The following is a 27409-nucleotide window of genomic DNA, read 5'->3' as shown; positions in this document are numbered from 1 at the left end:
TTTTTGTTGTTCATATATTAATGATGCTTTGGAGTTGGTTGCTTGGCTGCTCCAAGAACCAACACCAACGCCTGACTTTTGTAGATTTGCTGCCGATGTTAGTGTTTTTCTTTTTTTTTTCAAAAAAGTAAAGCAATAATTCTGCTTTTTTTTGTTAAATTCAAGATTGCCCATACAATTTTGTTGTTGTTTTCGTTTTTCCATGACAATTTTTCCACATTTTTTTTGTTGCTTGTTTGTTCTTTGTTCTTGGTTATGTTTTCTTTTGCCGACTTTTCTCATATCTCTCATCCACAATGTGTTTGTATGTGTGTGTAAAAGCAAATCGATTTGGTCAAACGTAAATTCATTTGATGATCACCTCCATCAAAATTAATTTTAAAAAATATATATTAATTGCCAGTTTGCTGCTCAGTTTGATGTTGATGTAAATGCTCTTCTACGCTAAAAAGTTGCTGTCTTTTGCCTATGGTATCAACTGCATAATATATATATTTTAAAAATTGTTCGACTTCGAGATTGGGAAACAACGATTCAAGTCGCAGTCGTCTACTCCTTCTTCTTCTTTTTTTGATCTTATAAATTAATTATTTGTTTTTTTTTTTTTTTTTGTTAATTTATGTGAAAAAACTGCTCATATATTTTATGATGATCCGTGATCGAACGTATCCATAAAATATTTACCCTTCTTCGAAATTGGTTGTGTTGTTCTTTATCGTGTGTTGTTGCTGTGGTTGTTGTTGTTGTTTTTTTCTTCTCAACATCTTCTTTGTTTTGCTATGTCTGTTCTAGATTTTAATCGCAAACATTTTTTTCTTCTTACTTTTCGTTTTGTAGTTTTACTTAGTAATCTCTATGCAATGGATTCGATTTTATTTATCGCATTTTTGTTTTTTTTTATTTAGAAATTGATGAGATTTTAAAACTCAAATTTTGCGAACCAAAGAATTCGACACTAAAACGTGGTGAAAAAAACATAACAAAAACAAAACAAAAATAATGATCGATAGCACATTTGCAGCTGAAGCATTTCCAAAAATCAATCTGAATAATACGATGCTCAGCTCATTTGTTGTACGAAAAAAAAGTCGCATAATTTTACTCGTTTATTCACGATCAAATTTTGGAAATGGAACTGTTTTACTATTAGACTCGAACGCAGAATTCGTGATGGAAAGAAATCGGTGAAAATGAAAGCAACGAACGAAAGAAAAGGAAAACAATCGAAATGAAATACAAACGAAAAATAATTGATAGCACAGAAAATACCATATGGATGCCAAATTTTCGTGCTGATTCTCCTGGGGACATTGGTGAAGGGTGATAAATAGATCATAAAAGAAACACAGAGACAGTGAGCGGAAGAGAGATTGTGTGTGGACAACAGAAACGAAAACCATAAAAAGTCAAAAAAGAGAGAACAGAAATAAAATAAAAAGTCAAACCAAACGAGACAGAGAGAGAGAAAGTGGGAAAATCCCAGGATTGAATATGAATTTGCTGGTTTTTTCTTCTTCTTCAGATTGTTATTGGCGTTTTGTTGTTTTTTTTTTATTTAATTTTGTTTTGATTCCATTTTTAAATCTTTAAATATTACTTTTAGAGTAATTTTAAGTTGGTATATGGCGCAAAGATTTTTTATTTTACAATATATATGCATATATTTACGGTTGTTATTTTGTTGGAGATGATGTTAAATTGATTTTACTCAAATACATATTTGGCCTGAACAATTTTCATTTTGCTTCGTGTTTTCTTATCTTCACTTTTTTCATTTGCCTTGACTAATTTTGATCCCGGCGATCGAACATGGGATGGAATATGCAAATACTTTGAACAAGTTCACGGTATGTTTGTGTCATTCGTTTCTCTGCGTGTTTGTGTTTTTTTTTTCTTTCAAAATTCTTTCCTCTGTTTGATCTGGGTGGGGGGGAAGCGGATGTCCAACACACAACCGTATTAACATCCCTCAACTGTCGTTACAATATGCATTGGATCAATACATGTATATATATTATATTATTTTGCGATTCGAAACAAAAGTTGCACTTTATTGAGAGAGAAAAAAAAAGTAACAGCGGAAAACTTGAGACACCTCAAAGGTTTCGATAAACTATTGTGAATTTTTCGGTTTGTTCTGTTCTTCTTTTTTTTTTATTGTAAAAATCGACAATAAAAATTGTTTTTTTTTGTTTCGATAATGAAACCGAAGTAATTGTTGCATTCGACACAACAATTTGCTTCGGTTCCGTTAAATAAATTTAAATTGACTAAAAAAAAAGAAAAAAAATTGTAGGTACATTAACAAAATAATGGTATAATTTTTTTTTAACAAAAAAGAATGGTTATGTTATTTCTTTCCAAATTTCTTGAAAAAAGTCTCATCAATTTGTATAGTAGAACAAAGTTTCTGCTTGATTCAAATTTGCAAAGCGATCAATATTCTTTAAATTGTAAAATACATGTATAAAATTGCTGGATTTTTTTTTTAATTACTGCTGCTCTCTTGTATTTATCTTGTTTGTTGCTGTTGTTGCTTCATCAAACTTTTGGATTTTTCAGTTTCTGTTTTTTTTTTTTTTTTTTAAATCTTCATTTCTTCAAATAGTTTGTGATTTAAGACGTTATCGAAATCGTTTTGATTTTTTTTTATTTTTTTATTCATCTTTCTTCTTCATTTTTTTTCTTCTTCTTTTTATTATGTGATATTTAAACCTTTTATTTAATTATTATTGTTTGGTTGCTCTTGTTAGTTGTCACCGCCTTCTTGGGGCTCATCGCCGTCTCCTTGTGTGTCTGACGTCCAAAGTGTTAAGTTGTCTCTTAACAATTGCATGATGAGTGTTGAATCCTTGTATGAGTCTTCATTCAGCGTATCCAATTCAGCTATCGCATCGTCGAAAGCCTATATTTCGATAGATGTGAAGAAGGGGAGAAAAAAAACGCACACACACAAAGTGGTGATGAGTAAGCAATATAATATAATGATAGAATGTACCGGCATGAGGTCATAATAAATGTGTGGCCCATTTCGGTGCATTCGCAATTGGGAATTAGTTTTCAATGTGGATTTGTGTGACAATTAGCAGAAAAAAAATTGGAAAAAGAAGAAAAGCATTCCATTTCACAGAAAAAATTGAACTTTTCCACAACAGACACAGTATGCTTGTTTTTTTTGGGTGCTTTGCATAGGAAATATCATACGACGCAACAAACATGCAATAGAATTGATACGAGCCACAAAACGAAAATGCGACTGTACATCGCATCACATATGCACGTCGCATAATTTTCACCGTCAATGCACGAGATAACAGGTTTAAGCAAAGTCATGTGATTAAATTGGCTTTTCATATACTACTGCTTTTGCATGCTGCGTTCAGAACGTTCTATTTTATAAAGATGTTTGTTTGTTTCTTCATTATTTTTTTTCTGAAATTCATTCGTGTTTTTTCTTTCTGTGCTTGCAGTCAGTGTTGCTGACATTTATTCTTGTTAGTAAGTTGTTTGCTGCTTTCGATATTTTTTGTACACATCTACAAGTTCAGATCAGAGCATTCATAGCATCAATAACTACCAAAGCAAACGTTTTGTGTCAAAACAATCAATGGAAGAATATATTGAATAATAAGGTAAGGGGTAAATACACTCTTTATACGCGATTGTTGTCGTTGGAATCATTGCCATTCGTATTGGATCACATCACATCACATCCTACATACAAACACACACACACACACACACGCACACACAATGTTATGATTCCGATGCACATGGGTTAATCAATGGAGCATTTTATATTAAGGGAGGATCGTATGGAATTGGTGTGATGTTATATGTATACATATTCACGTGATACAGCAAAAATTATTTAATTTCAGCAAAACAATTCAATCGTTGAGATATAAAAGAGAGGAACAGAGAAAAAAAGAGCGCTCGTGCGGTAGTTCTCTCGCGATTTGAAACATGGTCAAGGGATTTGCATTGAAAACATATCAACGACGTGACTAAATTTGTTGGATTCAATTGCTTCAAAGCATTCAAAATTGAAATGGAACGAGAGAAGAAAAAAACAGTAAATAAATGAAGCGCGCTAAAGATACGTGAATGAATTCCCCTTCGTTGCTTTCGTTTCTATCGATGAGAAAAACTCATTCATATGACATTGCAAACATTTCGCTCTCTTTTCACATCTCACCGATTAATTTTAATTTAAGATTATTATTGTCGGCTGCATTCCAAAACTAAGGTTATTGTTGTTCAAAATAGTTAGGAAAAACGAATTAAATAAACGAACAGTCCACACAAAATGCAATTGTATCACTTGATAATGAAGTCAATTTGGTTGATGATTTTGGTATTTGGTTTTGTTTTGTCAGTGTTTCAAATAAACGAGAAAAGAAAAAAAAACGAACAAACGAAAGAACAACAACGAAAAAAAAATTGGATCTAAACGGTAACCTGTTTAGCCAAATGGCAAGCTCTGGCTGGTGAATTGATAATTTCATAATAGAAAACGGAAAAGTTGAGAGCCAATCCCAACCGAATCGGATGAGTTGGTTGCATTTTCGACTTTGATATGTCAAAGGCTTCTTGATAAGCTTTCTGCGAATCCTCAATTACGCCTTATGTTCGGGTACACACACGATATGTGGTTATTATGTGTGTTTGTATGTGTGTGTTTTTTTGTGTTCAATCATTTCAAACCAACAACGAAAGAAAGAAAAAGTTTAAAAAAGATAAAAAAAGAAGAGAGAAAACAAATTCACATGAGATTAATGCTTGAAAAATTTAGTATTTCATTTTTGTTTTGTTTTTTTTTCTCAAATTAAAAGAATATTTTGTTTGAACAATATGGAATGGATTGGACTGAGTTTGATTGCGAGTTGAGGAAGAGTGTTCGATTCGAACGAACGAAGAGACAAATAAACGAAGGACGTTTGGTAGCATTGATTTTTCTTTCTGAGACAAGAATATTTCGAGTGATTTAGTGTTTCTATGCAGCAACTAACAACGACTGAAATGAATTTAATTTGTGGTTTCGAGTTTTCCTTCTTTTTCCCATTTTTTTCCCATTGTTTGCATTCGGTTGGATGCTTTGTGTTTTCTTTTGCTAAGTTGTCCACTGGTCAATGCATTGCTTTTGCTAACCTGTTTTGCCAATTGACAGGCCTTATCGGGTGAGTTCAAAATCTCATAATAGAAGACTGAAAAGTTAAGTGCAAGACCCAATCGAATGGGATGCGTTGGCTGCATTTTGCCTTTGCTAATTTCAAAGGCATCCTGGTATGCGGCTTGAGAATCGTCGACAACCGCTATTTTTTGTTTGATTTGGGTGTTCATTTGAAAAAGGAATTGTAAATAATATTTGAAATCAAAAATATTTTTAAAATTTGTAATCGTGTGATGTATGTTTTTTTTTTTGGTTTTTTCTTTTTCTTGGATTTATCTATTTTTTGTTCGGTATATATTCGGATTGAATTTTCGAATATGGATTAAAAAAATGGTTGAGTGAATTTATTGAAACCGGGAAAAAGAAAAGCAAAAAAAAAAATCGTATGAAAATGATGGAATATTGTACACTTACTGTTTCGTGTTTCTCCTGTGGCAACTTCAGCCAAATACCTGTAGTAATCGCCTTTCATTTTAAGGTAGAAGACCTTACTTTCTGGATTACTAGCTTTTGGAATCAAATATTTGTCCAAAAGACCCTATGTGCGTGTAGAAGATTGGTTGGAAAAGGCGAATTGATTCGATTAGAGAAAGAGTGTATGTGTGTGTGAGGCTAGATGAAAATGAATTTCGGCTGGCAATTCAATTACTTACCAATACTTCATAACAAATTTCTCTAAGTTCCTTTTCAACGCGCTCTCTGTATTCTCGAGCGAGCTGTTGCTTTCTGGCGGAGGCTTCGGTCTTTTGTTCGATTGACGAAATCACTCTCCATGATGATCTGATTATATCAAATGAAAAAGGCGAACAAATGTGTCAATTTGCGTTGCTTAGGCGTGAGATATTTGGGTGCTATTGTTGTTGCAAAATCTGCTCTCTTTTTTTTTTATTTCAGTCTGTGTAAGTATGTGTTACTTTTTTTATGTATCAATGTGTCTAAAAGTCACATTCTGCTGAATTGACGTTTCGTGAATCATTAGAATCGTCTGTACATGCTCCAATGAAACTCCCACACACTTGGCTAATGAAGCAAAAGCATTCATCGATGTGCATGTATACACACACACACACACACATATATATATTCGACGATGTAGCCGTTGCAGCATTTACCAAGTTCGCTTTTTTTTATTGCTATTGTTGAAGTTTCGATATTTTTTCTTCTATGTATTCGAGTCTAATGGTCAGCAATCAGTGGTATGTGTCTTATAGTAAGCGTATATACGAGTAAAACTGTTTGGCAATGTATGGTTTTTCTTTTCTCGGTCGTTACTTATTATTTTTAGGCTTGAAACTTACCGGCGGGCTCCAACGACGTTTTTGTAAGCAACTGAGAGAAGGTTTCGTTCTTCATTTGATAATTCTACGCCGGTTTCTGTAACAGATTTCATTGCTTGCGCCATGTCATCATATCGTTCTGACTGTTCGGCAAGTTTTGCCTTTTGAACCAATTCGTCTTTATCAACGGTTGACATTTTGTGTTTTTTGTTTGTTTGTTACTGGACTGTATTATATACGAAGTGTCAATGTAGTATTTTGGTCGGAAACACCAAAATTAAACGTTCTGCAGTTACAGTGACTTGAAAAAATTGAATTTAGCCTGTTTATACAGCGGATGAACTTAAACCTCTGCAAAGAGAATGATGAAAAGAAACGAGAGAAAAAAACAATTAGAGAAAATTGGAATAAAGAGAAAATGCGGAGTCAAAGCTTTTCGTTTGTGTCAGAATGAGGAAAAAAAACTCCGTGATAATATAATGGAAACTCAAGAAGAATGTCATTATTACATGTTTTCCATTTAATTAAACTGCTGCGAATACAATATTCTGCCTCCGAAATTGCGAAAAATGCCAAGTAATTTGCTTAGGGGACAAAAGACGCGGCGATTTTCATGCTGGATGTTTGACACGGACTTTGCTGCCGCAATGTTTGCCGTCAAAATTTTATTTCCAAAAATACCGACGCAGAAAATCTTCAATATGCCAGTAATTTGTTTTTTGTTTGTTGAAAAGCTACTTAAAAACCATATGATACACAACAAAAACATATTTGAAAAATAAAAATAAACCCACAATGTGAAGTAAAAACTAATAAATCTCATTAGTATATTGCACAGCGTTCGTTTTGTTCACTCATTCAGTTGTACAACAAGCTGCATTATCACGTAATTGTGTTTCAAAAGATAGTTACAGCGCGGCAAACCCCAATATTCAGATGAGAAAATAGCACCGCAATTCGGTTCTAGTTCTAGCCAAAGACTTTTCCATCGCTCTCTGTGCGAAGCTTGAGTCAGTTTTTGATGTATACACTTAATAGTATAATGCATGAACTATACATATAAAATAAATGCACAACATCGATAAATACTGTCACTGCTGCTGCTGCTGCTGCTGCCAGTTAACGAACTGTATGTTAAATTACCCTGACATTGGCTAAGGAATTTCTGTTCGTTCCTACGCTGCAGAAATATTCTAATTTTGTTATGAATGTTGTTGAATGTGTGTTTTGTACACATAACAAAACCATCTCCCTTTCTCTCTGCTCCCCCCCCCCCTCCACACTCACTCACTCACTCTGCATAGATTCGTATCGAATTTTATTTAAAGCAGGTAAAAGCCCTTTTGTTTAACGGCATTTGGACATTGTCGTTCGATAAGTGTGCAATTTGTGCGGAGTTTTGCATACGGTACACGACGTTGATGATGATGATGATGATGATGGGACAGTTTTACTGCAGGAAGTCAAACTACAATTTAATTTTTGTCATTAATTATTGCTGTTCAAGACGAAACCAAAAATGGCAAATCGAATCCTATTACGTACACTTGTCTTTGGCGTCCACAGTGCTGTGGGACACCTTTTTTGTAGGAAATTTTTCGCTTTTGCGTCTCGCCGAATATATTGACAAAATAAACAACAACAACAACAACAAAAACATAGCAGCAGCAGCAGCAGCAGTAGCATTAAGCTTTTCAATCACGAAGGCGGTATACACACATACACACACACACACACACACTGAACACATAATACCATAAATTTTCGTTCGCTCCATGGAACGGCTATAGTTATAAGCTAAAACTTCCGCACAAATCACCACGCATTTTAATGGCCATTTTCCCTGCCGCCTTGTTTGTTTTCAATCGTTCATTATATCACCGCAAGAGAAACTACGCAATCACTTAAAAGAAAATGGATACACGGTATTTGTCGATGCTTCACTCGACACATTTTGCGATTGAGAAAATCCCTTTGAAACTCCTTCGAATCACCTTTATATGGATTGGTTTATTAACAATACCGAAATGCTAAGAAAATGCTCGTAGCCTCACTCTCCAAAAATGCTATCCTGCCAAATGGCTCGAAAGAAAAAAATAGATGCAGCAATTGCATTTTGCTATGCTTACTTTTGTTTTAGTTTGAAAATGCTTTGCTCAAATCCACTCGGTTTTTTTTTCTCACGATTTGGTTATCTTTGTCGTCATCAAATAAATTGTAAGTAAACGAAATTGGCTCGACAATAAACTATTGGAAATTGGCTGATGAAATTTTTAATACGTACAACACATCGAACATTCCCGACTCTACTGATTGTGCAGCATCGAAGTTGAAAAAAAACTGTATGGAAAAAAGCTTAGTGTACTCAGGCGAAGAAATTAAAAATGAAAGACACCAGGGGAAAAACTTAATTCGGATTCGCTGCTGTGTGTGCAAATGTTCGCGTGTGTATGTGTGTATGTGCGTTCATGTGTGGGGTTTCAAGTACATGCGCCGTCCAAACCGTGTACAAATCCAACAATATATACGCTGTATGTTGTCAAAACACTTAAAGAATTTCCATTTGCGTTGAATTTTTGCGATTTTCCGCAATATTTGTTTCTCGCTGCTGCTTTTCATTCTCTCTCTCTCTCTCTCTCTCTCTCTCTCTTGCCATGTATTCGGTAATTGTTTCAATGTTCATATCTTGAAATCTTTAAAAATAGATTTTCATAATTACTTGTTTGTTAAGAGTTTGAGAGGAGCATTGGAAACGAACGATAAGCGCTCGCCTCCTTGTGTTTACCGCAATGAAATCACAATGCAATGCAAAACGGGCCAAACTGCGCGTCGGCTCCAAAACTTCCATTAAAATACGTAACGGAGAAGATAGTAGAGTAGTAGCAGAAGCAAACAAAGAATTGACATGAATTATGTAGGGAAAAACACATTGAATTGAGCTTATGGAAACCTGTCGAGAATGTCGAAAACAATTGGACTGCCTTTTCAAACAGAGAAGAAAAAATCGAAAAAATCCAAAATGAAAAAAATAATCGGAATTGTCCAAATTTGTGGGGAAAGAAAACCAATCCAGTCATCTCATCGTGACAGCGAAAATCGCAAATGGCATACCAATTGTGAACTGGTGTTAAAAATGAAAAATTCAAAAAAAATGTTCGATGCCATCGACATGATGCCAAATCATAGGAAAGAAGAAAAAAAACCTCAACCAAACATAAGCCTGGATTCAAAGTGTAAACGGCAAACGAGATACGCTGTAGACGTGAATATTTTCCAAAGCGTCAGTCATTTTAGCGCATATCCACATGCAAAATGCACGAGCTTTGGGATCGCGTGCGCATAAGGAGTGCCTCTCAAATGTATAATACACACAAAACACACACACATACACAAACAACCACGCTAGGTGTGTTGTACGCGCTGTGTGTTTGATGTGTGCTTATTTGGAGGTATATGTATATATAGATATACATTTTCACCGTGCATAAAATTTACGAGAATGAAGTGTGGACAACAAACACACAATTTCAGATTTTCAATTTTACCATTGTTTCAAACGCTAAACGAATTTATTTTAATTATGAACCATTTTCTCTTCCCTCGAAAATCTCGTGTCATTTATTATTATTGGATAACATGTGTGTATTATACACTCTAAACAGATACTTGGTTTGTACACGCCAAAAGCACCTTTCCAGTTGTTTTCAAGACTCTAATGAACATAACAGAGACAGAGAGTGAGAGTGCTGTGTATTCTCCAATACCCAGGGGATGAGCAAACTTCAAGCGGTTGGCGTGCATTTAATTTGTTTGCAGTGCTGTTTCGCCATTCAAAATAAGTGAATAATTGGCATTTACTTTGCAGGACGCATACATTCAATCCGAAGAGGTGTTGCATGCGTTGTACAATAAAAAAAGTCATTTTTTTTTCTTATCATTTCTGTTCTGACAGAATTTTTGTTAACTGCAGTCAATAGAAATTCATCAGAGATTTAGATATGCTTGATTGGTATTGGCGATGAATTTCAGTGTATAAATGCCCGGCATGATTAATTTTTACTGTGGGTGGTGCCGAATTAATGGTATTGGCCATTTTTCAAGCAGCCGGGTGCATTTTCCAATTGGAATTTGCTTTACTGTTGGTTCATATGGAAGCCGCCATGTAATTATACGATGGGCGCCTAAATCGATTCAAAGAATATCCATAGAAAATGACAGTGAGACACTTTCGTACCATTTTATTGGTTTTTCTATGGTTGTGCACCCCTTATCAAAGCCGACCGATATGGTTATTTGCACGCATCAGACATTTTCTGTCGGTCGATTGAGCCCGTCGTTGAGATAAAAAAAAACCAAATTGCTTTGGTTCATCGAAATTCGATTCTGATTTGTTGTATTGTGAGTAAGAGACATTTAGATATTTTGATTTCCATTTAGGTAAACGATCCATCACATCCAATCCATCCATGCTACAGTGTGTGTATGGCATGCGTGCATCATTCAGAGTGGATTTTCTTTTTCGTTAAATGATCGCTATAGCCACACCAATAGATGTGGCTTGATATTGTTTATCGTATGCCATATACTGTGTTATTGGATCGAATAGAAGAATACAGTTGTCGAAGATTTAAATAGGGTACGAATATGTGCTGAAATTAGTTTAAAATAACTCTCTCGGATGTATCACACACGGTTTTATAAATGTTGTCATCACGGGGTATGGAACACGTTACGGCATAATACTTGAAACAACAATTCTCACACCGTATATGTGATATGCGGGGATATAAATCGATTCTGCGTTTTATATAATCGCATCCGAAGCAAAGTATTTCACACACAACAGCAGCAGAATCCAGTGTATCGAGGGTATGTGCTTTAGCACATCGTGATTTATAGAATAAAGGTTTTTCATCTGTATAATGAGCACCTAATGAAGTGCAAAATTTAGCAAAATTGATTACTAAATAATTTATTCGTGAATCGATAATGACGGCGAAGGCGACGCTGGCAACGACGATGACTTCAATGGTCACCATCAACAGGACGTCAACGATGGTTACGACAACCACAATATTGTATTAGATAATCTTTATTCTAATCCTATTTTGAGGATTCTGTTAGCGGTACACCGCATTCGTGCATATAGAGTTTTCGTGCGAAGATTTACTGAATTTATTTCATTACTTTGGGTCAAATTAAGGTCCTTGTTCCTTGTTTTTTTATCCTACTGCTGTCGCTGCCACTGTTGCTGCTGCTATCGATATATAAAGGAAAAAACTGTGTGTACGAGATGCGTGTGTAGCTGCGTGTGTCAGACAAAAAAAAAGACACACTTTATACGGAATAAACTATCAAGACCAGCTCACCCACACATATTGAATAAACCATAGCATCGTTTAAAACTGAACACCTAACGATAAACATGGACATGAACACGATTCCATAAAGGTCGTCCTAATTGAATGTGAAATCATCACCAGACAAATCTTACGTGTGGTTCTCTCGTGCACAGATATGTCACACCATTGAGGTGACAACGGTGTATACCTTTGAATCATGTCCAATGCTCGTGTATGACTGTGTGTGTATGAATGTATGATTCGGAAAAGTGTTTTTTATCCATCACATTCCATTGCAAATGACGATACAACAGATAACATTGATTGGAATTTAAGGCAAATGTGTATTTGCCGTTAAATAAAAGTATTGCACAAACTTTGAATTTTTATGTTTGATTCGAATGAAAATAAAAATTGAATATTAATAAACAAGTTTGTGTTGTGTCGCATTGCAAGCGGCAGTCGAAAGTGTCGTAATCGATTCGAAACAACGTTCAACATAGTTTAACGTTCTTTTTTTTCTGTCATTTTCGTTCGCTCTGTTTCTCTTTCTTCGTCTTTCTCTCTCTTTGTGTGTATGTGCTGTTATTTTCTTGCGTCCGATGAAATCGTATACATAATATATACACACATAACATTTTGAGTGCAAAGCAATATATTTTTAAAGGAGTATGACTAATCGCAACATTTCTCGGTACACACATGCGCAAGCAGATCACATTAATAGCGATTTCAAGCCGCGACCAATACAGTGACGTCAAATGATTTATTTTATACAGATTTTGCTTCTATCTATTTGGATATCAGCTCTATTTTTCTCTCAATCTCTATCTCTCGGTGTGTGCATGTGTTGCTCTCTTTTTCACTCACTTCTTTTCTCTCTCTCTCTCTCTCTCTCTCTCTCTCTCTCTCACTCCACTGTGTGTCACACCGGATGTCAGCAAAAATGTTCAACGAGCACGCATTATCACAGTTTCAACACTGCAAACAACTTGATCCTTTTTAATTGAAAACAAGTTATTTCCACATTATGGGGCCAGGCACATAACTATTCCCTGTTGATCCCTTTTACGTGCAAAACACATAAACCATTTTGCAGTTGCACTGGCTTCATTTATAACGTGATGTGGTTCGATGTTGTCTTTTTCAATGGCATTGTTATAAATTTTGAATGGGCGAATATGATTCATCATCGCATGTATCGATGACAATGTCTTTTCATTATGAAATGTTATATCGCATTGAATTGCCTCGTTGCCGAAATGTTATGTCACTCGAGAGAATTTGGGAAAAACATTTTTTTTTAAATCCTTAGTTCATGGAAGCATATTAAATTGTAGCGCTCCAGAATGTGTGTATGTGTTTTTCAAATTTGAATGAATGACACGCTTTGATCAAGCGAGCATGCAAAAGAGAAATCTTCAGTTTCTTGCGGCCTTTCTGGATCAATTGATATACAGAAATCACAGCCTTATTCAGTGATATTACAGGTGTGGTATTTGGCCGATGAGTAATGTGCGATTGACTATATTTGAATTGGCTGAGCGCGAACACAAATACGAATGCACAGGTTTTTTTTTCAATTTTATTTTTGAGGAAGAAAGGGAGAGAGAGAATGTGCGCGCGCTCACTCGCTCATACACAACAAAAACGCACTTTAAAACATTTCATTCAGTTAAATCATGCATTCAAGTATGTTTTACCCCATTACGTTTATACCATTTATATAGATATATTCGCTTTCCCAACAACCATTGATCTCGAATAACAGTCTTTGATATTTTTGGGCACAAGTGTTGTAAATGTGTGCGTGTGTGCTAGTATGTGTGTTTGTGTATGTGTATGTTCATCTAGATACAATTGAGTCATTCGCCCGTCATTTCCACACAGCGCACACCTTCATTCAATTGGAAGCGGATATAGCTTCCAAATCTATGGAAAATTATGATTTTCAAAAAATAATTACGTGTACGCTGTTTCGAACGCGCACGCGACATTTTAAATAACTAAAAAAAATACAACGGAATTTAAGAGAAGAAAAATAAAAGAACGGCCAACAAGCAAACTGAGAGAGCCAAATTAAGTTTGTATGCGCGCATATGAATTGATACGTATATATTTCTACACATTATTTTTTCTCTCTCTCTCTCCCTCTGATTTCGTTTGTAGAAAATTCATCTTTTTTTTCTGGTACTAGTGTAACATGCCGTAGCATTACGTAGCCTGTATATGCCGCGTGTCTGTGTGTCATGCACACACAAAACTAACACCGAGTACAGAGAGAGTGAGAACGAAAAGCACGGTTCTCGGTACACACACTGACTCAGCACGAATGGCATGTGATTGTGTTGCGTACATCACGTATTTACCATTAATACACAGTGTACAGTAGTATAACATTACATAAAAAAACGACAAAGACGACGACGACGACAGCAACGGCAACAGCGACGACGACGACGACTGAGAAGAAAACGAAGCAAATAAGCCAAAAGTGTAGACGAAAAGAATGATTTGTAAAATGGCGGCGGGTACATAGAAACAGCAGACACTCCTATTCTTAATTTACGAGAGTGTGATTGAGAGAGAGAATATTTTTTTTCGTTTCTCTACTCTTCTTCAAAATAAATTGAGAAATGAAATGTCCAACATTTTCGATTTCAGCACTATGACAAATGAATCGATCTTACATATTTCCATCATGTCGTTACACATGCACCGAAATATTTTCCGAAAGAGAGAAGACAAAATAAGTAGGAAAAAATAAATATGTATATAAATATATATATATCCGAACAAAATGAAATCAGTACGTTGAACAGCGCCGACGAAGGAAAAGAACAAAAATAGCCAATTGCCGCAGAAAAATATCGACGAATGAAAAAAATGCTTCAGTATGACCGATTCAAAATTACGACGTATTAAAGAGCCGCCACACCGCAATTTTTTTTTTGTACACATTTTTTTACGCTTTCGATTTTAGCCTGTTCGCTGCTCGTTCGTTCGTTCGCTGGTTCATTCTCTTTCTCTCCGATTGGATATTTCAAATGCATCTTAATCATCAATTCAATTGAATGATTCACATGAAAAAAAAAATAGAGAGAGAGAAAAAAAATAACGAAAAAAATAACTCGCGGATGATTCAAAAAACGATGCGGATTTTGGTTGATTCGATTTTTATTTTTCCTCAATAAATTTTCGCTTTGCTGACAGCATTATTCTAGTATTTCGTCTCTTATTTTTTATTTTCTCTTCCTTTTTACTCCATCGTTTCGACCAATTGAAGAACACAAGTCGACAAAAACACTCACTCAGTGACAATATTTATTGATAACGACAAATGAAAATTGACAATTTAGCTACTTACTTTTCGATTCGAAAAGGTTTTACGACTATTTGTTGAATGGCACAACCAGTTCTGACTAACGTGATATATATTTTTTTCGATATTAATTGAAAACTCGGCTCTGATGAAATGTGTGTTGCCTTCGGGAAAAAACACTCACAAAAAACGAAAAAAACGAACAAGAATTTTCTTGTGTGCTCTCCGTCGTTTTCCAACTTTAGATAGATTTTCAATATACGAAATTCAACAATCGCTCCGCAATACGAACGGTATGATACAGCAATGTCGGATACGATGATGGTACTCAATTCAAACTCACAAATGCTTGTGTCGCAGTTTTGCGGCGTATGTGTGAGTGAGAGCGATTTCGTGTGTATTGTGTAGACCGTTGTCGTAATGTGACGAATTTGGGCCGTTTATAGTGTGTGCTGGGCGATGCGTGCGTGTGTGTCGGTGATTGAGTGAGTGTATGAGAGAGCGGGCGTATGTATGTGCGGAATGGTTCTGCGTATTTGCTCTTTGGAAAATAGTCAAGTTGAAATAAATGAAAAGAGTACGCATGAGAGATGGTGTGCCAGCTGAACGAAGTGAGAACGAGACGATAGCAATGCGTGTAGGCAGAGAAAAACTGTGTGTGATTTTTAGTGCTGCACAAAAATAAATACAAGTACATAGATACACTGATATTTCTCTGCTGTTCGTTCGCTCACTAGCTCGACTTGAAATGCGATGGATTACCGCGAGAGACCACCGTTTGTATTGTATATGCCGTGTATAGTAGGAGCAGCATTATGGATGCCATGCTATTGAACAAAAAGGTAGTGAACACCGATTCTACCGAAAGCACTTTGAATTGCACGGCAGCCGCACGCTGCCAACATGAACGTGAACGTCGTGGACACGAACGACGAACGAAAAGAAGAGCTGAAATGTGCTTGTAGTTTTTATCATTGCTCACTCTCTCTCTGTGTCTGTCTCTCTATCTATCACCGTCTCATTCTTTCAGTCGTTCGCACCGTATTTGAATGGCTCGAAATGAAACGAGAACCATGAAGCCTTGTGACTGTGCGTCTTCTGGTTTTTTTTCTTACATAGTAGCTATGAATAAACTGACAAAATCATCGGTAAATGTCGCCGTTTCTCGTTTGCCGCCGAAAATAAACCGTATCCCGTGCGATGGCTTCAACGAGAGAAACGGTGAAACCGCAAATAATACGAAACAAGTCAAAGCATGCAGGCAAACACAATGCGAGAGAAAGAGATGAAAAAAAATCTGAACCAGTCAAGCATTAATGCCGCACAAGTTAACCTATGTATGGGTGTGTTGACAGTGAACAGTCTATTGCATACTCACTTTTTTTGTCACAGCAAAATTTCGCTATAAAAAATCGAAAATGTTCAATTCAACGATCGTAGTTAAATCCAAAATGTACTAAACAACACAGAAGTTCTGGCAAAGATTTTCTCTGATTTATTAGATAGAATTGATTTATTTTTACACTGTTTTGTGTGACAGACGGAGAACTGTCACGTTTTGAGTACAAATTTACTTTATGTCATCTTTTGATCACACAACTGGAATATCCGGAGAGACCATGTAAATGAACAGAACAATTGCACTAATCACCCATAATACCAACATGCCGATATTAAAACCACAAGTAATGCCAAAATCGAATGCGAATGCAAAATAAAAAACCAATTCCAAAACGAAAATCAACGAAAAATTTTGCAAACTCGTCTAATAACAAAAAAAAAAGAAATGATAAAAAATAAAATCAAATGAATCAAAACGGTAGAAATGTTTTTCAAATACTCACTTTGTTCCAAGCGATATACATCAATCCGCCTGCTAGAAATATAACGGCGAACAAATGTAGATATGTACGGAATATTCCGAGAGTGGCTCTTTTCAGATTATCGTTTTCAAATCCATCGTTTAATCGGATCATCAAAAAAAGCACCAAAGTAAAAGCTTGAGGCGCCAAAACCACCCATTCATACGACGGATTTTTCGTTTACTTTGGCGTTCCGCTTGATGCTAAATATGACGATTTTATTACATTTACATAAATCTGTATAGATTTCATTGAATATTTACCTCACTGTTGTAAAACTGACTGTTCTGCATTTGCATACAATCAGGAACATGGCTTTTATCAGCTTGACGATTTCTATTTAATAAGTGCACAAATTTTGTTCAGTATATTTAAAAAATTACAGCCGAATTTTATTCACTCACCGATGCATGGTAGCAAACCAGAATCAGCGATAAACTCAGATTTATTAGCAGGTGATTTTCGATGTGAACACAATGAGAAACTGATTATTATGTGCCAAAAATGGCATGGATCAACACAGATAAGAATACATAGGGGAAAAATAACGGTTAAACATATTCATGCATCTTTTAAAAGTACTCGTACTTGAAGATTCCAAGTAAACGAAAAATACTTATTACATACTTAGAATGATAATTTCAAGCTGCGGAAATAGCACGAAAATTCAAAAGATTTTTTCCATGTATACCGTTAGGAGCGAGAGAACTATCCAAAGAAATAATCATCATGGTCAGATGACAACGCCATCTGATGTATCGAGCAACAACAATAACTGGTGTTTTTTGAAGCATTATTGTGATTTTTTTTGCATTGGATAAACAAAATTGTCAATTATGCACAAACACTTTGTATGTATTTGAATCAAATGTACTACAAATCTATTTCAGGTCTAAATGTGTAAAAACTTTTGCATAAAATACACACGCATTGCGCATTCGGTTATCAGTAACATAAAGTTCGGATTGATCATAAAAAAATTCCATTCTCTCTTTTATTGTTTTACTCCGAGCTGTGAATGAATAAAAGCAATCGAATTAATATATTATTTCGAAAAACTTTAAGTTTTCGTTTTTTACCAATTGAGAAAAGCCACACAGTCCCAGTAAACACTGAATAAATTGGATTATACGGAGTCCCTTTATATTGGCCATCTCTTCCTTCAAAATGTTCTTTGACTGAGATGAGGAAAATTCTTAGCAATAGCACCATTACAGAAGATGAATAACTGAAAAACCATATCTTGGACATTTCCGGACGGGTAAAGAACTTCTTTATTCCGTTTTCTATGCAAGCTTCTTGTCCCCATTCGAAATACGACATTTCGCAGAAAACTGTAAATATGGCGAATTATAGTCGATTCGTCATTGAAATAATAGATAAAATAACATACCCTGAAAACAAAACAGGAGTTGAAACATACAAATAGTTTCTGGGTACGATTTGATCATTGCGAGCAGATGGGACGAGAGAAACACAATCGCACAGAAAAACAGATGGAAGGACCTTAGTTTGCACGAAAAACTTGGATGTTGCTCTCTAGTCTGAAAGAAATAAAATTCCATGAATAGCAATTTTCGATCTAATGAATTTACATATGACTCACATCACGATATGCACAATAAGTCATCATAAGATGATTCAAACTGTTCATGGTCATATATGCGATGATAGAGAGCAAACACAAAATAGTTTGCATCAAATCGAAAATATCTCTTTCTTCATCCAATTCGAAAGGTTTTGTCATCAAAAATTTTAAAATCGATAGGTATGCACACGATTCGCAGAGTAAGAAGTTCCAGAAATGCCAGTACCAGAATAGATTGGCATCAAAAGTTCGAAAATAATGAACACATGCTATAAGAAATATAAATCGTTGATAAATTTTTTGTCTAGAGAGAGAGAACTAAATTGCTGTTGATACGAAAAATACATTACTTGTTACAATATTCAATAAAATATAAGAGTACGTAACTCCAGGTGGTACATAAGGTAAAATCCGTGGCGAAAGTTCACCATTCGTATACTCATGCTGGAAGATAAATTACTCACGATATTATAAGTTACCATTTACAAGTTACGATAATAGTTTACCCAGAGTTCATAATAGGAATAAGCGCAAAGTATTGGTGTAGACAAGAAAAGAAAGAGTTTAACTGACTCAACGAATAAATAAAAATAAAAACTTAAAAAAGAGAAAAATTCACTAAAAATTCTCGAGATTCTTACAATCGTCATGACGTTTACGGTCAAAATCCAAATAAATAATGCTACCGAATCAATAAACAAATGTAAATCACCGGCGTCGCGCATGTGCGGTACAGACAGAGGGGTGAAGTGTTTGAAAATACAATCTATTCCCTCTTGCAATGTGCATGTTTCGATTCGGTGTAAACAAACGGGTCATGCAGTATGAAATCCACATCTAAATGTTTTCTATTTTTGATTTTCTTTGCCCGTCTGTATCCAATTGACAGCCCTACCACAACCTAAACGCATATGTTCAATTGATTCATTTATTTTATAACATTTTAATTCATTCTCCTACGTTGCGAGTTCAAGGAAATTTGACTTTCTTTTTTCAATAAATACCAAAACGAACAGAAAACCCCATTTTTCACATTTAATAAATTTTTCTTTTTATTGAAGCAAAATGCACGACTTACTTATTTGTAATAGAACATCATTTTCTTTAAAACGTCTTGAATTTCACATTAGTTTTTTATTTTATTTTACAATATTTTCGGTTAAATTTCTCATGTTTTTTTCCACGGCAAGAAATAAAAATGTTTCTTAGTTATGTGACAATTGTAGCATTTTATTATAACAACAATTTGGCGGAATACAAATAAAGTACGGTATAACTGGGTGTATATTGCGAACAGAAAATACTTTTTCTTCTTCTTTCAAATAACAAATTGTGAGAATGGCGTTCGCTACCTATTGCTTGTTCGTGTTAGTGTTTGAAAATAGAAGAACGGGTGTTTTTTTTTCAGCTACTGGGGTGGTGTTGATGTTGCTTTTTAGAAGGCGAGACCAGCATCGCGATATGTGGTGAAGATTTTTTCGATTGAGTTGATGTAGGCAGCGGTTCGCAGATCCAATCCCAAATTGTATTTCATGGCGGTTTTCATAATGGCACGAGCTGAACGTTCCATTGTATAGTCCAAGCCAGAATGTACGATATCTTTTTCGGATGCACCGGAGATGCGTTTTTGGAAGGCTTCGGACGGCGTCACTGGAATCTTACCGCCAACACGGCCAAAGCGGCGTTCCAACGATTCTTGCACCGATTCTGAAATACGGAATAAAACATATTTTAAATGAAATGGCATGATGGGCTTTGTGTGAATCAACATTTGTCACATAAAAGAATACTAAACGCCAAACAGAAATAGAAAACTAAATCTATTGTTTTCGATATGAAATAAATCACTCTCGTTGTTATCTTCACAATTTAATTTGTACAACGTGTTTTGGAAAAAAAATGGGTGTAATTTGCATCGATTGAATTTCAATGGCTTATATGCTCCGCTATTGTTTCTAGGTGTTGATAGAAACAAGTTTGGTTTATCTCAATTTTACTAAATTTTGATTGTTTTTGTCACATTCACATCTGACTATTGTTTTTTTTTCTTTTGTCGACGACAGATAAACCAACAAACAAGCACACTTTATGAATATAGTTTTATCAACGACTCTTACTCGCTTCAATATAGGCAGAGAGGCGTAGAGTGCAAAAAAAAACAACGAGAAGGTAGGAAAAAAAGAGGCCAAATCTCAAGTAGCTCACAAGATATTCAACAAAGTGCTATTAATCACAATGACGTAATGTAAACGATAAAAAAAATCAATAACGATTAAAAGGAAATCAATCAGCTGATGCTATTTTTTTCTCAAGCAAAGAGCTCACTAGCTATGGCACATTTTAGTAAACGAATAAGGGTGGCTAATAAAATGTGGTGGATACAAATTAATTGCAAAAAAAAGAAAAAAATTGAGGGAATAATAATAACTGGAGGAATGTGAGTAATTTAAGAGGATCATTCAACATTAAAACTCAATTGGACTAACCATCGTTCAAAATTGCGTTTTCTATTGACTTCTGAACCGATGCTGTTTATATGAAAGAAAATTGGAAATTCGTTTCATTAGCTTAAATGAGTGGAAAGTTGTTGTTGTTTTTTTGTTTTTGTTGACTGGTACTTATAACAAATCTCCAAAGAATATGAAATTATAATGTGTGTATGATATAGCCAAAAAGGGTTCGCTATCAACCTAAATTTGTATTTTGACTTTTTTTTTTTTTTCAAAATTCAAAAGAGATGAATGAAGAAGAGACATTTGTTCCAAATTTCAAATGGATGTAACACTCACCCAACAGATGATAGTTTGATTCACGTTCATACTTGAAGGTTAAACGACCATATGAAACATGGTTCAAATTCTTAAGCCATTCAAAGAATGAAACAGTCACACCACCAGCATTAATGTACAAATCAGGAATAACCAAGATGTTGCGTTCAATGAGAATTTTGTCAGCGGCCGGTGTTGTTGGACCTAATGAAGAGAGAAAAAGGTTAAATCACATATTTTCTTTCTTTCAAGCGCGTAAAATTCATATATTCAAATGTGATCACGAACCGTTGGCAGCTTCAGCAATAATCTGTAACGATAAATAAATGAAAATTAGAATATAAATTAAACCGGTTTGAAAACGAGATTGAAAAGAAAATATATATGTTAAATGCTATCGGACCTTGGCTTGAATACGGCCAGCGTTTTCGCTTGTGATAACTTTTTCAATGGCAGCCGGTACGAAAATGTCGCATGGTTCGAACATAAGATTCTCTCCTGTATATGGCTTAGCACCTGGGAATCCGACAATCGTTTTGTGCTCGGTTAAGTAATCTTCCAATTGCTAAAATAAAACAAAAAAACACCATTGAATTCGTTAGAAGAGGGCTTGACCTAAATATGTTCATGTCTTAAGACATATGCATTCTCTTACTTTTGGGTCAATACCGTCTGGATTAACGATGGATCCATCGTGTTCGATGATTCCGACACAAGTGGCTCCAGCACGTGTTAAGTACCGGCAAGTGTGCAAGCCGACATTACCGAAACCTTGCACGATAAACTGCAGTTTGAGAGAAAAAAGACAGGAAAATCCGAGTTTTAAAAAAAAGGATGTTAATCAATGGATTAAGGTGTTTAATCACCGTTTTGCCTCCCCATCCAGGTGTTGTACCGATGGCACTCATGTAATTTGCTTCATTGATGAAGTTTTCCAAACCGTGGAATACACCACGACCGGTGGCCGAAACACGACCGTGAATACCACCCTGGTTGATTGGTTTACCGGTAACGCAAGCATGTGCATTGATATCTTGATAACCAACGGTTTTTGAGTATGTATCAGCGATCCATGCCATTTCACGTTCACCAGTGCCCATATCTGGAGCCGGCACATCAATGCCTAAATACGAAAAAAGAGATTAAATGAGTTATTATTATTATGATTCTTTTCTTGTTCCACTTATTGACAATCTTGATTACGTCTTCAAATTTATACGCCTTGCTGACGTATTATTCGAAAAGCGCCAAAAGAAACGATTGAAAGATATGTTTTATTGTTTACCTGGTCCAATAAATCCTTTTTTCGCCAATTCAAGGGCGAAACGACGTGTGATTTTTTCCAATTCATGAACTGAATATTCCTTTGGGTTGAGTTTCAAACCGGCTTTGGCGCCACCGAATGGTACATCAACACATGCACACTTGAATGTCATCAAAGCTGATAAAGCTTTCACTTCATCACGTGACACGTCAAGCGAATACCGAATACCTGATAGCGGAAATAAAAAACGTAAAAACAAGAACAATTTGAATATATTTGCTGGAGATCATCTGTTCGAGAGGCGAAGAAAAATATCAGACATTCAAAAACGCATTATCACTTTCGAGGGGCAGCTCAGCATAAAACGTATTACAGAAGAAAAAAACACGTATTCTCACCAATTGATAATTGGTTTTTAATTAATCGCAGACTATATTCAACTAAAAACTTAGTTGAACAACCGAAAAATTGTCGCATACATGATAAGCAGCATCAAATAAACAGTTATAATAATTAAAGAATAATGATTCGCCACAATTGCGCGACAAAGAACCGAGAGAGAGAGAGAGAGAGAGAGAGAGAGAGAGAGAGAGAGAGAAAAGTTGTGTATGAATTTTATGTAGGAACGAAAATACCATTCGATTGTTTTCATGTGTTTTCATATTTACAATGGGATATTGAAATGAAAATGGTCTGTTCGAGTCGATGTTTTGTTTATTTTCAACGCACAATATGACTTGGTCGTGTAAATATTGTTTTCAACAAACGAACAATTCTATTTTTACATCCATGATTTTTTAGCACGTCTGACTGATGACCCATTCGATATTTTGTGGTATTCAGTCAGGTGCCTGTTTACACAATTTTGAAATCGTCCATATCGTAAATTTTCATTGTTCATCTTGATGTTCAAACAGGTGATTTGCTAATAATCGATATTTTGATCCTTGTACACTGAATGTGTGTATGTTTGGCGAAACAGATGTGAATTTTGTATGCCAAGCACTCCATTCAACAATGACCGTTAATAGCTTTGGCTTATGCGAATTGAATTAGCTGTTAATCATATGTCTAAATCAGCGAATCGACCGATCAATTTGCACTTTTTTTCGATTCTCCAACGTTATCTTGAAGGAAAAAAATCCGCAGGCAAACCATTATCATGCTCCGAATCGATAAACTAAAATAGAAGTGTTAATATGATTAAATTCATTGGGAAAAATGATTCATGTTTCACAAGCGTGATTTATAACAATTGGATTGCCGTTGCGATTTAAAAATAACGATGTATCTAAAATATACGACAACGACGATGATAACAACGACGACGACGACGAAAAAAACAACGCGCAAAGCAAACACCCTAATAGCGGGCTTGGCACAATGCGTATCGTGTGTGTTACGTAGATGAAATCATCGTATGAGCGCTCCACAGAATCAATTAACCAAGCAATAGTAAAATTCGTCGTTTCAAGTGTTTCTGCGCTGTGTGCTGTTGTTGTTATGCAAAAAAAACAAGTCCAATCGAAAAATGCCCGAAGTTTTATCAGCATTTAATTCGAAACACTGATATTGCCTTCCCTTTCCGCGAGTGAAAAGCAAGCAAGAAAGAAGAAAATAATGTTATATTTTGAAAATATTCGAATAATGTTGTGGGCCGTATCACATGCTATATTGTATTTTATCGTGCCAATGTGTTTAACGCGCAAAAACAGAAAACACACACATCCACACGATGTCTGTTTTCATACAAACTAAATCTAAAATCGCTTTGGGTAGAACTACAAGTAGTGTTGCTTCGATACTTTGTTCGCTTCAATTTAATTTTTAGCAGCAATAATAATTTGACAATTTCATTTACATTTATCAATTCCAACTAGAATGTCAGCATTTAGGATATGGAGAAGATTGAGCGAGTGTGTGTGAGGGAGAGATTGAAAGATGTGTGGAAAAAAAGTGAAACGTCAATTAAAATTTTTTCTTTCCGTTTCACACATGGCAAATATCTATGTATATTCCAAATGCCGCTAAAGCGATTACCATAAAATTATACAGAAATTGACGGTTTGTTTTATACACAATATTGTGCTTGAATACGATTTTTTTCTCATCTCTATATGAAGAGAGTGCACATTGATGGGGAATATGGGGGCACCAATTAATTACTTGACACTATCGAGTATGTGTAATCTTATGTTATAAACGAGAGAATTTAATTCGAACGATCAAATCGAATAAAAATGCCATTGAAAAAATATGTTCTTTACGATGGCTATTACGTTGCGATTCATAAAACTCTTGAATATAGCACATATATGCCCTGTATGAATACCGGTTTAGGCACTTGACGTTTTCAAGAGCTCACCCGCTAAAAAAGAGTGAGAGCGCTCGCGCAATGATTTTTTTTTCTGCTGTTTTGGTACTGAGCTCAGCAATCTTTTATTTACACAAGAATCTAATGCAACGATTGTGTGAGTTGTTTTTCGCGGAACGGAAAACAATGTAAGAAAAATGTATTGAATAAATAATATTCGAAGCGCAGACATGTATGCAATGAAGAGTGAGGAGTTAGAGACACTTGTCGTGCATACGATTTAAGTGGATTAAGGTGAAACGATAGTCACACAGGAACGTTATCGTTTTCTTTTTCGTTTCTCTCTTCTTTGGCTTAATATCGATGCAAAAAAATTTAACCGGTGCAGAAGAACGAGGTTACACTCAACGAATACACTTTACCGTCGATAGAACGAAAGTTCGAGTCGTTCGTTATATAATCATCTTTCCCTTTTTTATTCAGCTATTTTGCATGTAAACGAAATACAAAGTACACATTTACATACCATCGTCCGTACACACTCTATGAATTATTCTTTTTCGTAGTTTCGTTTTTTTTCGAAATCATTCGAATCTATTTTTGTGCTGACAAAATTTCTCTGCTACCGAGAGCACCAACCAAACAAAAAATTGAAATAATAAACATTTCTCCTAATCATATTCTACGATGATGCAGATTTCAAATGGTTTAATCAGTTTTTTTATGCTAAAATGCTATAAATCCTTTTCGATGCGCGCGTCTCGATGACTGCCACATTTGCTAATGTTGGCTCGCAATCACAGCCGAACGACATATGAATTAGGTCAACGAAAAGTTCACACTGTTTTTTTTCCTCGCTGCTCGTCTCATTTCTCCGGGGGAACACACAAGCGCATACGCGCTCAGACTTTGTCGCTGATTATAAGTAATTGGAATATTCAAGTGACACTTAGATAATTGCATGTGAATTCCGTATCAATATAAACAATATTTATTGATTTGAATACTATGAATGCCTGTCTGCCTCGCAAGTGGAAATATTCTTTCAAATCGTGAGCGAGGAAAAACAAAACACTTACCGCCTTTGGTTGGTGTTCTGTGAGTGCAATGTTGTGCTCGATATCCGGTTATCATTTCATAGTCACCCGAATCACGTCGCAATGGGAACGAAATTTCAATGATGTGATCGCATCCTTGCATCAACATCAAAATACCTTTAACCTTCTTCTTACGTTCGTCCAAAGTGGCACCTTTCGTGTCTTCAACCAATTTGTCTTCGGCTATTTGGCAACCACGATGGAAGAAATATTCAACCATATCGAAGAAACGAGGATCTGTCAAACCAAATGCAATTGTATTATTTTCAAAATTATTTTCATTTTTGATTCCTTAAATGGTGCAAATAAAAACACCCAACACATAGATATTATGAAAATGAAATAAAAATAGAGACCTTTGGCATCAGCAACATCTTTTAAGCGATCTGGAATTTGATGATCGGCATAGTTTCTGCTGGACAGGACGGTGGTTGGAACAAATTTTGCCAATTGATTCTTTGAAGCAATGGCCGCACTTCGCGATACAATCGATTTTAAGTGGAACATTTTTTTTTTCTGTAAATCTGCGTATATAAAATAAAATCTCTCTCTTTTCTTTTATCCTAAACTTGTCGGTATTTTATCACTAAAAATTGGTATCGAGTTGAAATTTGTATGCGGTGATTGTTATTGTATCAACTCGTTGACGTGTTCTTGTGAGCAAATCAAACCGAAACGATTTTGATATGGAAAACCGAAAAGTTGAGTGATTTTAATTTTTTTTTTTTCGAAACCAAAGAACGAATTTCGTTTTTCCGAAACAACTATATGCCGTCTACGATTTCTAAGTCTGAACGTGGTTCCGATTTAGAAATGACTGACTAGTGTGCCGCTTCACGACAACACATTTATAATTCGAAACTTTTGACGCAATGTAAAAACGATACATGGACAAAAAGCGAAATACGTGAGCGATGTGTGTAAATGAGACGCCCGAATGAAAGAAGTGCGCACAAAAGAGTGAGAAGAAGTTTAAGGCGAAAACTAACGCACGGCACAGCTATTGTTCAAAAGAATCGAGTTTATTCTACCACATACTAGTAAAATAAATATATTGATGCGGCATCAACAAGCGCAAGCGCACCACTCACGGTTCCTTCAATACGGCTGAAAAAAAAAACGTTCAAGATAAAAAAGGGCAACCGGAATATGTATATCATAGCGCGCCAAAGTATTGAAACAACAACAAAATCCAAAGAATCCACAGCAAATTGTTGGCAATGCGATGCCTATAGTTGTTCATTAAAATGAAGACAAAATGGAATAAAAATCATCACCAAACCAATACCGAACGAATAATTGACCGAACGAGAAATCGTTCACATTGTCTTTGATTCCGATTTGTAAAATTGACCGAAACGCAGATCAAGCAAATATGGCAAACGCAACTGTCAAAATCATA

The 27409-nt window shown here is 35.4% G+C and overlaps 3 protein-coding genes across 9 annotated transcripts; all 3 read right to left on the bottom strand.

Annotated features, from left to right (window-relative positions):
* Positions 1-124: 124 nt before the first annotated feature.
* On the bottom strand, positions 125-16695 carry LOC129578022 (14-3-3 protein zeta). Of its 6 annotated transcripts, none has more exons than XM_055466058.1 (6): positions 16493-16695; positions 6472-6801; positions 5827-5953; positions 5588-5711; positions 5152-5315; positions 125-2905 (listed from the first exon to the last, which is right to left on the bottom strand). In XM_055466058.1, the coding sequence occupies exons 2-6, from the start codon at positions 6645-6647 to the stop codon at positions 2750-2752; spliced, it is 747 nt and encodes a 248-aa protein (XP_055322033.1). In that variant the 5' UTR covers positions 6648-6801; positions 16493-16695; the 3' UTR covers positions 125-2749. The 6 variants fall into 6 exon arrangements, with proteins under 6 accessions (XP_055322033.1, XP_055322035.1, XP_055322031.1 ...); XM_055466060.1 differs by lacking the exons at positions 5152-5315; positions 16493-16695 and adding exons at positions 4462-4625; positions 15160-15761; XM_055466056.1 differs by lacking the exon at positions 16493-16695 and adding an exon at positions 15160-15462.
* Positions 16696-17507: 812 nt separating this feature from the next.
* On the bottom strand, positions 17508-19533 carry LOC129578016 (uncharacterized). The gene is made up of 6 exons (XM_055466048.1): positions 19071-19533; positions 18915-19008; positions 18583-18833; positions 18370-18520; positions 18056-18310; positions 17508-17988 (listed from the first exon to the last, which is right to left on the bottom strand). The coding sequence occupies exons 1-6, from the start codon at positions 19287-19289 to the stop codon at positions 17858-17860; spliced, it is 1101 nt and encodes a 366-aa protein (XP_055322023.1). The 5' UTR covers positions 19290-19533; the 3' UTR covers positions 17508-17857.
* A 56-nt stretch (positions 19534-19589) lies between these two features.
* Positions 19590-27401, bottom strand: LOC129578011 (glutamate dehydrogenase, mitochondrial). Of its 2 annotated transcripts, XM_055466038.1 has the most exons (10): positions 26364-27094; positions 25990-26244; positions 22618-22824; positions 22199-22455; positions 21988-22116; positions 21736-21897; positions 21621-21642; positions 21354-21536; positions 21051-21092; positions 19590-20271 (listed from the first exon to the last, which is right to left on the bottom strand). In XM_055466038.1, exons 1-10 carry the CDS (start codon positions 26512-26514, stop codon positions 20000-20002), a joined length of 1680 nt encoding a protein of 559 aa, XP_055322013.1. In that variant the 5' UTR covers positions 26515-27094; the 3' UTR covers positions 19590-19999. The 2 variants fall into 2 exon arrangements, with proteins under 2 accessions (XP_055322013.1, XP_055322014.1); XM_055466039.1 differs by lacking the exon at positions 21051-21092 and having other exon boundaries at positions 26364-27401.
* Positions 27402-27409: the final 8 nt, after the last annotated feature.

The sequence above is a fragment of the Sitodiplosis mosellana genome, unplaced genomic scaffold (genome assembly GCF_009176505.1).
Source record: "Sitodiplosis mosellana isolate CC-2019 unplaced genomic scaffold, AAFC_SMos_1.0 Smas_scaffold_6226, whole genome shotgun sequence".
Classification (NCBI taxonomy): domain Eukaryota; kingdom Metazoa; phylum Arthropoda; class Insecta; order Diptera; family Cecidomyiidae; genus Sitodiplosis; species Sitodiplosis mosellana.
The sequence above is the reverse complement of the archived record's forward strand: the minus strand, read 5'-3'. Positions and strand labels throughout refer to the sequence as shown.